At 37.7% G+C, this 12861-nt stretch overlaps 1 protein-coding gene across 1 annotated transcript in view; it reads right to left on the reverse strand.

Moving 5' to 3' along the window:
• The window catches only part of ANO4 (anoctamin 4), a 348320-nt gene that overhangs the window by 232781 nt on the left and 102678 nt on the right, over positions 1–12861 (reverse strand). The window contains exon 2 of the mRNA XM_041738605.1: positions 10966–11157. Coding sequence (XP_041594539.1) covers positions 10966–11020 — 55 coding nt within the window. The 5' untranslated portion in view covers positions 11021–11157. The remainder of the gene's footprint in view (positions 1–10965; positions 11158–12861) is intronic.

Consider the following 12861-nt stretch of genomic DNA (forward strand, 5'->3'; position numbering starts at 1 on the left):
ATTTAAATCTCTCCAAGCTTCTTAAATATAAAATTTTTGAAAAACCTTGGGCAGAAGATAGAGTCTTATGTTCCACAAAACACAATCTTTGTTCCAGAAATCAATCATTTGGTTTTTTTCTTGTGGCTGCCTATTTTATAGCTTTCCTTCATTCATTTTGTGCGTTCAAATGGTTGTGAGAGATTCTTCAAAAAATTCTCTCTACAGGTATCACATAAGTTGAAATATGTGTATAGGTCCCTCAGCAAAGGGAAAAGAAAATGCATATATCTAAGCAAAGAATTTGATATATATTTTTAGAAAACACAATTTTGTTATTCAGCAAATGAGAGCAAGGAGCACAGATACCAATGCCCAAAATAACTTGTTTTCCTAAGCACCCCATATTTACTAAACTCACATCACACATTAAAAAAAAAAAAACACTTAAAGAGGAAGAGATTCAAATGAAGGATGATTAGTGTTATTTCCAAATCACAACACTGACTGTTCTGAAAGACACAGCATTCACCTTCAACGCAATGAGAAATAAAACAAAAGTCCAAAGTAACTTCTATAGGTTTTCTACCACATAATTTCAAAGCCATGCGGAAGCTCTTATCTTCCAGTCACATGAAAAATCCATTTCACAAATAAAACAATTATGTAATTTCACCCAGCTTCATATCTATTCAGGAAGAGTAGCCAGGTTCTTTAGGTTCAACTTCAGCCATAACTCTCAATGTTTGTTTACAGATAAAGTGATGAGAAAAACAAAATTTCACATTCAACTAATTCTCATCTTCAAGGGGAAAAAAATGACAGAGCTGGAAAAATAAACCCCACACTTGTAAGAAATTAAAGACATAGGTCTTAGGGTGTACCAATTACTAATTTTGTACTTTTGGGTAAGCAATTTCATTTCCTGAGCCATAGTAAAATAGGAGTAATTCTACCTCATGGGATGCTGGAAGAACTAAGTGAGGTATAGGAGAAATATTCGTGAAAGTCCTTTGGAAACAATGAAGCATCATTCAATGTGATGTGGCTATATCATAATTATTATTGTTATAAAGAATGCCATCCATTTGCTTTTTCCTTACTTTTTCCTCCTAAACCATGAGTTGAATCTCAACTTTCATTTTGACAGAACTAGAGATAAGTCAGACTTTGCTTGGTAAGAAAAACACGAGTCTTTCATTTTTTAAAAAGATTTTATTTATTTATTCATGACAGACGGAGAGAGAGAGAGACAGAGACAGAGACAGAGACACATGCAGAGAGAGAAGCAGGCTCCCCAGAGGAGACTGCGGAACTCAGTCCCGGGACCCCAGGATCACAACCAGAGCCGAAGGCAGACGCTCAACCTCTGAGCCCCCCAGGACTCCTGACACAAGTCTTTCTCGGCTTTTCAAAAAAATCTCTCCCTCCCTGCTCCTTATCTTTCCCTGTCCTCCTCCCCATAGTTCCTGGGACTGCTGTTTAAGATGTGTAAGAGAACATGAAAGGCATCTGCTGAGTTCTGTTTCTTAATTTGAGACCAGATCTTGACATGAGGGCCAGAAAGCAATTGCTAAAACTCAGGGAAATGGGAATGTGTTTCATAATATTGGAACTAGAAAAAGGAAGAATTAAAACAAAAAAATCCCAAAAAACAAAAAACAAAAAAACAAAAACAAAGCCCTAACGCTGAGTACAACAAAAAAGAAGCTACAAAGTTGGAGCATCGCTTTTATAGGTTTTTCCAGTGGAATCTGACTGGTCCCCTCTTCAGTGTGGTCCTCTTATGCTAAGGTCTGAACTAGTATAGGGCTGGTAATTTAAATTTTTCCAAGGCTTTGTTATCCTAAGTCGCTAGAAATATATTGCCACCAAGTTGTTTGAAGAAGGAGGTAACCTCAGCACACTGAGTGAATCAGAGTACCTGATGTGGAATCCTTCCTCCACCATTTACTGGATGTATGTCCTTGGGCAAGGTATTTACCTTCTCTGTGTGTTAGTTTCCCCAGCCATGAAATAAGGATAACAACATGAGATTATTTGGATAATTAAATGAGACAAGGAATGCAAGCAGCTTAACAGTTCTTGAGGTTGACAGTATGGTAGAGACCTTAACAAATTGTAGTTGCAATTTTATTTATGTCAAACACTTAATACCTCTGTATACAGACAGAACTACAGACATTCTAGCTTCACTGGAAAAAACAAAATCCTCACATTTCTCTTTTGAAATCAAGTTATCCCAGCATTTATTTAGATACCATCTATACATAAGGGAAAAATAATCATGCATGAAGGGCTGCTCGGATTTTAAAATTAAAAGATAAAAGGAATTGTTTTAGAAGTTATTTGGGAAAACCATGAAATGTATCAGTAAAAACACCATTTTACAAACTCTAAAGGAGAATAAAGGACTGATTCTGGGCTTGATGATATTCCTCTGGGACTGTATGATAGGCCAAATAGATAAAGGAAAAGCAATAGAGGAAATATTTTAGATTGCATAGGCTTGTAATTCTATTTTATATGGCACAGTCACTAAACTGAAATGATATGATCTATATCCAGTAAGTTTTACAGTTTCAAATTCAAAAACTTGCAATCAATGCTTCAGTTTACTCTGCTCTTAACCCTCATAGTCCCAAGCTTGGTGCTATTTAATACTTCTATTATTAGCCTATAAAGGGGAATAGAAAATAAAATTCATTAATTATGAGTGGCTAAAATATAAGGTCAAATTGAAATCAACACACAAGAGAAACGTCTGAAACAATGAGAAAAATGAAACCACACAAACACGAGACAAAGTTAAACAGCTCATGTATCAGTACAGCACAGTAAAAACATCATCCCAGCACAAATTAACAGGGAAAACTGCTCTGTGGTACAGTGACTGAGCAAGAAAGGGTTCTGGGTGGCAGGGGGGTGGAAGGGGAGGTGGGCGGGGGGTGGGGGTGACTGGGTGATGGGCACCAAGGGGGGCACTTGATGGGATGAGCACTGGGTGTTATTCTATATGTTGGCAAATTGAACACCAATAAAAACAAATTTATATATTAAAAAAAAAAGAAAGGGTTCTGGGACATATTCACTTACAGGCTTCTGAATTTTGTCTGTGATGGTGAAAACAAAAGTGATCACTATCTATTTATTACTGTGCACCTACTATGTGCCAAGGGTCATACTGAGCATTTTACATTAATGAATTTATTAGCTTGTCCTAACAATGCTGTATAGAGTTGCCAGACATAGTAGTACATAAAAATAGAGTACCCAGCTAAATTTTAATTTCAAATAAACAATTTTTTATTATAAATGTGTCCCAAGCAATATTGGGAAATACACCAAAGAGCCTTTGCTGTTTGTTTGAAATTTACCCGTGAGTGCTGTATTTCATCTGGCAACTCTAACACCATGAAACAGGCATTCATATCCTCCTTTTGCTGCTGAGAAAAGTGAGATTTATAGAAGTTAAGTGGTTTTCCCAAGTCTGCATTGCCAGCAGGTAACATATCTGGGTTCAAAATCTCTAACAAAGCTTGATTCATAACCAATACAATGCACTGTCTCTGTTACTATGTTCTCTCCTACATATGAGTGGCCATCCCTCCATCTGCCTGTTGATATTCTGGTTGACCTTCAAAGTCCAATTTGTAGACTATATAACCTTGTGAATCATTCTTAAATTTTTCCCACTAAGAATATTCCCTTAACTGTATTTATACCTTTGTTCCAGCCTTTAAAACCGCTTGACTTCTATTACAGCAGATTGCGTATGAGTCTATGTAGTGGACATTTTTCTATGTACATTTCTCTCTTCTAATATCCCCTTTATTTCTTTTTGGGGCAATGTCTTTTCCTTGCTATATGTAGCCCAGGTGGGAGGAGAAATTAAGGGGTGCTACAATCCAATTACAACAGCTGAAGGGAGAAGTCTTCTGTTCTATCTTTTCTTTCATCACCACCTATCCAGTCAAGGGAAAGGTATGTGCCCAATAAGACTCTCTCTCCCAAGTCTTTAAAACTTGAGCCAAATAATGCAAAACTAAGACAAATGGTAAGGGTTCATTCATTTGAGATAATCACATAATTCATTTTGGTTTCTGCTCCTTTTCCAAGGCTGGTTCCATCCATAGGCTTTCCATCCATATCCTCCAGATTTAGATTCCTGATTTGCTTGGATTAAGTACTTAGTTTCAGTTGTTTATAAGCAAAGAACCCTGACTGATTATCTCTTTGGACATGACTGTAAGCTCCCTAAGGTCCATGTGTAATAGAGTTCTACACCATTCTAGTCCCAAGGAATTATCTTCCAAATAAATATTTGTTTGTATGTAGTAGGGACTCAGAAAAAATTGTAAACTCAAAGGGGGATAAATGAATTGAAGTTGTACAGGGCTAATGTCATAGAAGATCAAGAAGACTTTTGTTTTTTCTTTTTGTACTTCACAACCAGTCTGAGTGAGCTTTTAGAAAGCACTTTAAGAATTGGGATTATTAACTTTGTAAAAAGCAGATGGATCACTTAATAGGCCTCAATATTACTAAAATATCCATGATGTTTCTAAGATCTATGACTCACTACAAATAAGTTTGAGAGCTCTTTTATAATTTCCCAACAGAGAGCTATGATCCATTAGTGTAAGTATACTAAAAATAAAAGGATGTAACTGAAGTCACATCTATCTTGAAGAATAGTTTTAAATATACATATTCTATAACAGGCTTTTAATTATAATTTGTTCAATATAATTTTAATTGTAATTCTGTGCCAAATAATTGCCTTTATTTGTATTTTCTACCATTAACCAATACCAGTAGGGTTCAATATCTATGATAAAATTATGGATAAACATAGTGATATGTTAAGGTGAGATCAGTGACTTGAGATATGCTAAATTATCTCACACTGACATTACACCATGAGCAAATACCTTAACATTTCTTTAAATTTTTATTACATTGATGTCAGTGTAGGATGTCAAGTAAACACTGACTTGACTCTACCTGGGTCAGACATGAACAGAATACTCTATGTAATTCTGGGCACTGTACATTCAAAGAGGCAGAAATTGAATAAAATGGTTTCTAACAGCAGAGTGGGTAGGATAGTAAACAATCTGAATACCACATCACTGAAGGAAGCATTGAGGAAACTAGGAAATGTGTCAGTTGGCAAATAGCTCAAGATGAGTTTTTAAAGGAACATCATTTGAAAGAATTAGATTTAGTCTGTGTAACTTCAGAATGCAAACCTATACCCAATGGGTAGAATAGATTTCGACAAACAGCAAATAATCATTTAGTAAACCTTTTCTGAATAAAGCATGGGGTTAGTGGAGATGGAAAACATGAAGATAAATGGAATACAATTCCTGCCTTCTAGGAGAATGATGAAATCTAAAAAAACATATGGACTTTGATTAGGCTTCCAAATTCTGTAGAAGTACTAGGCAGTGGGAGACCAATTCTGACCAGTGAGATCTAGGAAGGCTTTTGAGAGGATATGGAATTGGGTTATGTTTTGAGAAATGAGATGGGCTAGGTAGAGATTTACTGGGGCAAAGGGCATTTCCAAAAGTGAGAGGAGCTTATTTGAGAAATAGTGAACAGCTATAGATGGTTATAGTAGAATAAGGCAGGCTGTGGTAAAAAAGATAAGTCAGGAATCATAGAGGGAGGTTAAACTGCAGAGGGCTTGAAAAGCTGGACCCCCAAGCTTGCACTTTCTTCTGGAGAATCATAAAGATTATTAAGTAGAGAAGGGATAATATTACTGGTCTTCTTTGGTGGAACACTTGGGGATGGTCCAGAAAAATAAAGAAAGCTGTGGAAGGCAATTGTCCAAATCTCCCTTCCACTGGGCCCTACAGAATATTCCTCTTGTCATCAGTCTTTCCTCAGACTGTTTCCTTTATCATCTTGCTCTCATGAAAGCCTGGCTCTTCCAGAGCTCAATGCTTCCCTGTGGCTCTTTCCCATGGTACTATTTTTCTCCCATTGTCTTGACACCAACAGACCTGGAGAGGAGGAGGTATCTTCCTTGTGTCTTAATGTCACCTTCAGACCACTGGTCTTCCCTCTTCCCTAAACATCCCGGGTCTTGAATCTCAGGTTGTTATGTCACCTTCAGTCCTTCATCTGCATTTTCTTGCTGCCTCCAGGTCATGCTCTCTCATTTCTAGGTGAGGTCAAGTCCTAGCTTATTATCCCTCTTCCAAACACTATTCAATTCTTGATAGTTTCAATATCTATATAGACAATCTTTCTGAAACCCTGGCCTCTCAGTCCCTGAGAATGGTTTCCTCCAATGGTCTTGCCCTCCACACTATTAAAGCCACACATTTCAGACCCTAGTCTAGACCTTGCCATTATTAATAACAGCAAACTCCCCCATAATATCAGTGCCACCCACTCTCTTATAACCACTTCTTAACTTTCTAGCTCTTCTTCTCCCTACCTTAAACTTGACACCCTTTCAACCCCTCTGGAACCTTCCACCAATTATCCTATCAATTTCCCACTGCTCCTCATTCCCTTATCAGCTTCACGCCCCTCTTTACCAAGTTTGAATCACATAACAAATTATTATCATTCCCTCTCATGCACCTTTGATTGTTTCTCTCTTTCCCTAATTCCTTGGGAAAACCACAACCCTGACTAAAATGTAATTGTCCATCTATTCTATGTCTTCATGGATGTGCCTAAACAAAGTTAAAGAAAAACACACAACTGTGATGACCTGTCCTACTTTAATTTCATGACCATGAATCTCAGACAGCCCTTTAATGTGGGCTGGCTGGCAATCATATTTCCCCCGTCCATACCATCTATCATTATAACATCTCCCTCTCCAAACAAGGCTTTCTTCTCTTTCTCAGTGATGACTTTGCTCCCCACATTACAGATAAAGCTGACACAGTAGGAAAGAACTTTTTCGACCCTCATCACACTGCCAACAGCCACACATACTCTCCCTGCCCATCTGTAATGATAGATAATTTATTCATAATTCTATTGTGCAGAGCTCTCCTCTCTAACTGACACCCACATCATGAATTCTCCCCTCTTCTGAACATCATAAATTATCTGCTGAAGATATGCTATTTTGAAAAAACAAAATTATCCCTTGACTTACTTCTTCTCCAGGCAGGGCCTTATTTTCTTCACTAGCCTTCATAGCAAAACTGCTTTTAAAAAGTTGTCTATATTCACAATATCTAATTCATATCCTTCCATTTTCTCTTAAGCCCATTTTAATCAAGGTTTCATCCCCACCACTTCACCAAAACTGTTCTTATCAAAATCACCATTGATCATCACTTTACTAAAATCAATGGCCAACTCTTAGCTCTCATCCTACTTGACGTTCAGCAATATTTAACCTCTCTTCTTGATAAACTTTGCTTCCAAAACATGTAATTTCTAGTTTCTCAACATCCCTGATGGTCATTATTTCCTGATCTTCATTCTCTCCTACCTTTACTATCAGAGTCACCTAGATTCCAGTCCTTAATCCTTTTTCCTTCTCCATCTTTACTTCTTCCATCTGTCATCTCTTTTCATCACATGGATTTAAAGACCATTTATATGTCAACAACAGTTGACTTTATATATCTTTCTCAGAATAATCTCTCCAACTCCAGACATGCTTATTTCACCAGCCACATGATCTCACCAGTTCTTGTGATTATCATGTCCACAATTGGACTTCTGATCTTGACCCCACTTCTTCCCTAAACCCCACCAAATCTGCCTCCCCTGCAGCCCTCTCATAACAGTTGATACCAATCCAATTTACTTAGGCCAAAAATCTCAGAACCATCCTTAGCTCTCCTTTCTCTCTTACCCGACGTCCAATTCACTAGGAAATCCTGATGGTCCAACTTTAAAATACTTCCAGAATCCAAATTCTCACTACCATTTCTGCTACTCCTAGTTAGAGCTACTATCATCCCTTTTACCAGACTGTTATGATGGCCTCCAATCTGACCTTTCTCCTTTCACCCACTCCTTCTATAATGTATTCTCACATAGTTGCCAATGTGGTCCTCTTAAAATATAAGTCACATCAGGGTGCCTGGGTGGCTCAGTCAGTTAAGCATCCCACTCTTGATTTTGACTCAGGTCATGATCTCAGGGTCCCAAGATCAAGCCCTACATTGGGTTCTGTGCTCAGCAGGAAATCTGCTTGATGATTCTCTCTCCCTTTCCCCCTGCCTGCTCTTGTGCTCTCAACAGTCTCTCTCTGGAATAAATAAATCTTGAAAAAAAAGTCAGATCATGAGATTCTTCTGCTCAAACACCTGTAAGAACTCCCACTTTTCAAAGAGCTCTAAGTCTTTATAATGCCCTACAAAGCCCTGCTTCATCTGAGCTATCTAAGTTGGTTTTCCCCCTCACTCCAGGCTCCGGGTTCTCCATGCTGTTCCTCAAACTTCTAGACTCACTCCTCATTTGCTGATGTTTCCCAAATACTTAAAGAGTGCCTGGTAATCTAATGGGCCTTCAATAAACATTTGTCAAAAGAAAGTCAGGTAGAACAATTAGAAAGCTATTGTAATTTGTCAATGATATCCTAATAAAACTGGGAAAAAATGTAAAATAAAGCTATTGTAGTAGTCTTAAAAACAGCTAATGAAGGTTCAGTTCAATCCTACCTTGCAAATTGAAAGTGCAAAGATAAACAATCCAGAATCCCTGTCCTTGAAGACCTTATGGTGGAGAGGTAAGTAATTTCAAAATGTTAAAAGATAATGGAACAAAACCAGGGCATCCTAGAGGGAGCAGTATGAACAAAGGTTAGGAGACATGAAATAAGATCATGTGTTGGAGAACTGAAAGCAAGTAAGATTAGATGCGATGATCTGGTTGATATGACTACTTGGCTAGACTACAGTTCCCCATTATTCAATGAACATTCTATATTCCTGTGAAGGTGTTTTGTAGATATAATTAGTCTATAATCAGTTGCTTTCAGTAAAAAAGGTTATCCTAAATAATCTGAGCAGGACTTATCAATTGAAAGGTCTCAAAAGTTGAAATGAGCCTTCTCTGAAGAAATTCCTCCTATAGACAGCAGCTTCAGCTGCACCCAAAAGTTCCAGCACATCATTCCTGATGGCCTGCTCTATGGATTTCAGACCTGCCTACACAGCCTTCTCAATTATCGAAGCCAATTTCTTGTAACAAATCTCTAAATATCCATCTTCTACTGGTTCCACTTTTCTGGTTGAACTGGGACTAATATACTAGAATATAAAGCTTAACTCAGAAAGGGGCAAGAAAGATGAATGAGAGGCAGTAGGGTTAGATTAGGAAGGGCATTTGTTTCTAACATACTCAGAGGTTTGGACTTTACCTCACAATCATCAGGATCAACAAGGTGATTGGCATGATTAAGGGTAGAGATGAATCACTGTGGATTTGATATAAAAGATATACTGGGACGGGAAGCAAGAGGTAGAGAGATGCTGATGGTTGGGAAACCATCCAAGTTACCTATGAGATAAACAAGAGAACCAAGAAAGAAGCCAGGGAACAGTGTTGTGGGGAAAAAGTGATGGTCTGCTCTGGTCTAGTGCATTGGAAGAGTGTGCCTCTCAGCATACTGTGATAAAAGGAGGTCACTAAGGGCCTCAAGAATATCTATGACAGAGTGAAGAATCTTGAAACCAGATTGTATTAGGTTCAAGAGTCGATGGGAAGTGAGAAAGAAGAGAAAACAAGACTAGATTATTCTTTTATAGGAGAAACATAGCAGAAAAAAGTTCAGTGTCAAATGAAAACAAGAAGAACAGGATAAGCTTAAACCTTCTTCAGTCAAAGGCATGGGAGGGGGAAGTGACAAGAACGAGGGTACACATTCTCCTGAGTGAGGTTCAAGTGAGGAGAGGTGGCCAAGGTCATACGTAAGGCTTGGTCAAGGATAGTGGGAAGACCTTCACTTCCTGAAAACTGGAGGAAAGAGAAGTAGGATGAAAGTAAGCAGAGATAAATTTGGAGATGAAGGATAAGGCATCTGCAGTAATTCATGCCCAGTAGCTCTGGGATAGCACAGTGAGGTTAGGACACAAGGTTATCAGTTGAGAGAAAAATGGTATGTCATATCGAGAGATGGAGGCTCAGCTTTATTTTTTTTATTTTTATTTATTTATTATTATTTTTTTTTTGAGGCTCAGCTTTAGATGGAGCTGGGTGGCCACCTGCCACAACATAACACAGACAATCAGGATCAGGTGACAGTTATACTAAAGGACTTCTGAACTGCCTTACAATTCAACGTTTCTATGAATCAGACAGGCAGAAACATGGCCTTATTCACTGATGTTTTCTCAGCACCCAAAACAATGCCTGGCATACAGAGGACACTTGATAAATTCACTGAATGAACAGAGTGAAGGCTTAGATGAGCTTCTCATCAAAACAAGCAGATAAAATCTTTTAATTGAAATTATCTATTTTAAATAGACTCATTTTAAAATTTTTAAGAAATCACAGATGTTTTCCAGAGCCTTGAAACTTAATACAACTCCAGTCTTCGTCTTCATCTCCAGACATTATAGCCAAGGCAAGCCAAATAACTCAGGTTTCAAAGTGGACATTTTTACCTTGATTTTTTTTCCCTGGACTATCTTAGAGCAAATTATCAAGAGAATGGCTAAATCTCTATTTTGTTTTATTATACACCAAGCTTTTTTGAACTAAGAGTTTGCTCAGATTTCCATTTAGATTCTATACTACCATAGGTAGAATGTAGCCTTAACCTTTTGACACATCAAGCTATTTCTCTCCTTATTGGTCTTGGTGACATTTACCACAGACCAAAGGGAAAAGAGGGAAAAAAACAAGACTTTTTAAAAAGGCAAGTTTAAAAAAATAAACATAAAAAAGGAAAAGGTAATTTCAACTGGAATAAAAACATAAGGCAGGCAATATTAGGTTGCTACCAACATGGGTCTCTGTGGAACATTACCCACACATTACCTGGATGGAAGACTTTGGTTTTCCCATTTGTGATTCCAGAAGAGCTTGCCTCCATTTTTATTGACCTTTGGCCTGGTGGAAGTGAGGAATGCCTGACCACGGGCAGGTGACGGGACCCTGGGCGGCTTGCCACACTTCGCCGTTGATGGATTTGCAAACGCTTTTCAGCCCCATGAATAGATAAACTTAAACCTGGAATGAGAAATAGCACCATTATCATTAAAGAAGTCAGTTCTGAATGGTTAAAATGCCAAATTATTTTCTGGCATGAAATACAGACAGCATAAGTAACTACGGTTCAAATACTCAAGGGATGCTAATAACACTAGAATTCTGATACTGATTGATTTTCACGTTTCATTATTCACTGAACATTATTTCATTCCAAAGTGGATATCCTCAGTTATCATGACAAGAGTTTTAGGAATGAAAATCGCATAATTTCAAATATTAAAATTCTTTCCAAAATTCTGGGAAAATATGCACTTATTTGGATTAGTTAACTGTTGCTGAGTTCCTAAATTGGAATTCCAATAAAAATCAAGCAATTCTTCTCTCTTTTTAAAAAATATTTTAATTCCAGTAGAGTTAATATACAATGTTATAGCAGTTTCAGGTGTGCAATATAGTGATTCAACAATTCCTTACATCACCCAGTGTTCATCACAAGTGCCCTCCTTCATCCCCATCACCTATATCACCCATCTCCCACCCACCTCACCTCTGGTAACCATCAGTTTGTTCTCTATCACTGAGAGTCTGTTTCTTGGTTTATCTTTTTTCTTTTGCTCATCTGTTTCTTAAATTCCACATGAGTGAAATCACATGGTATTTCACTTTCTCTGACTTATTTCACTTGGTATTATATTCTCTAGCTCCATCCATGTTGTTGCAAATAGCGAGATTTTATACTTTTATGGCTGAATAACATTCTATTATATATATCGCACCTTCTTTTTTAAAGATTTTATGTATTTATTCACAAGAGACACAAAGAGGCGGAGACACAATCAGAGGGAGAAGCAGGCTCCCCATGGGGAGCCCATTGTGGGACTCGATCCCAGGACCCCAGGATCATGACCTCAGCCAAAGGCCAGACGCTCAACCACTGAGCCCCCTAGGTGCCCCTATACTACATCTTTATTCATTCATCAATTGGTGGACACTTGAGCTGTTTCCATAATTTGGCTATTGTAGATGATGCTGCAAAAAAATACAGGGATGCACGAATCTCTTTGAATTAGTGTTTTTGTATTTTTTGTGTAAATATCCAGTAGTATGATTACTGGATCATGCAGTAGTTCTATTTTTAACTTTTGAGGAATCTCCATACTGTTTTCCACAGTTGCTTCACCAGTTTGCATTCCCACCAACAGTATAAAAGGGTTCCCTTACTCCACATACTCACCAACACTCATTTCTTGTGTTGTTGATTTTAGCCACTCTGACGGGTGTGAGGTAATACCTGACTGTAGTGTTGATTTGCATTTCCCTGATGATGAATGATGTTGAGCATCTTTTCATGTGTCTGTTTCTTTGGAGAAATGTCTATTCATGTCTTCTGCCCATTTTGAGGGGCTTTAGGTGTTGAGTTTTCAAATATATTTTGGATACTAACCCTTTATCCGATATGCCACTTGCAAATATCTTCTCCCAATTAGTAGGCTGCCTTTTAGTTTTGCAGATGGTTTCCTTTGCTGTGCAGAAACTTTTTATTTGATGTAGTCCCAATAGTATATATTTGCTTTTACTTATATAGTGTCCTTCTTTGTATCTTTTTACAGACTTTGATTTAAATATTGCTACTCCAGCTTTCTTTTGACAACCATTTGCATGATAAATGTTTCTCTAACCCCTCAATTTCAATCTGCAACTGTCTTTAGGTCTGAAATGAAT

This window comes from Vulpes lagopus, chromosome 23 (genome assembly GCF_018345385.1).
Source record: "Vulpes lagopus strain Blue_001 chromosome 23, ASM1834538v1, whole genome shotgun sequence".
NCBI classification, from domain to species: Eukaryota; Metazoa; Chordata; class Mammalia; order Carnivora; family Canidae; genus Vulpes; species Vulpes lagopus.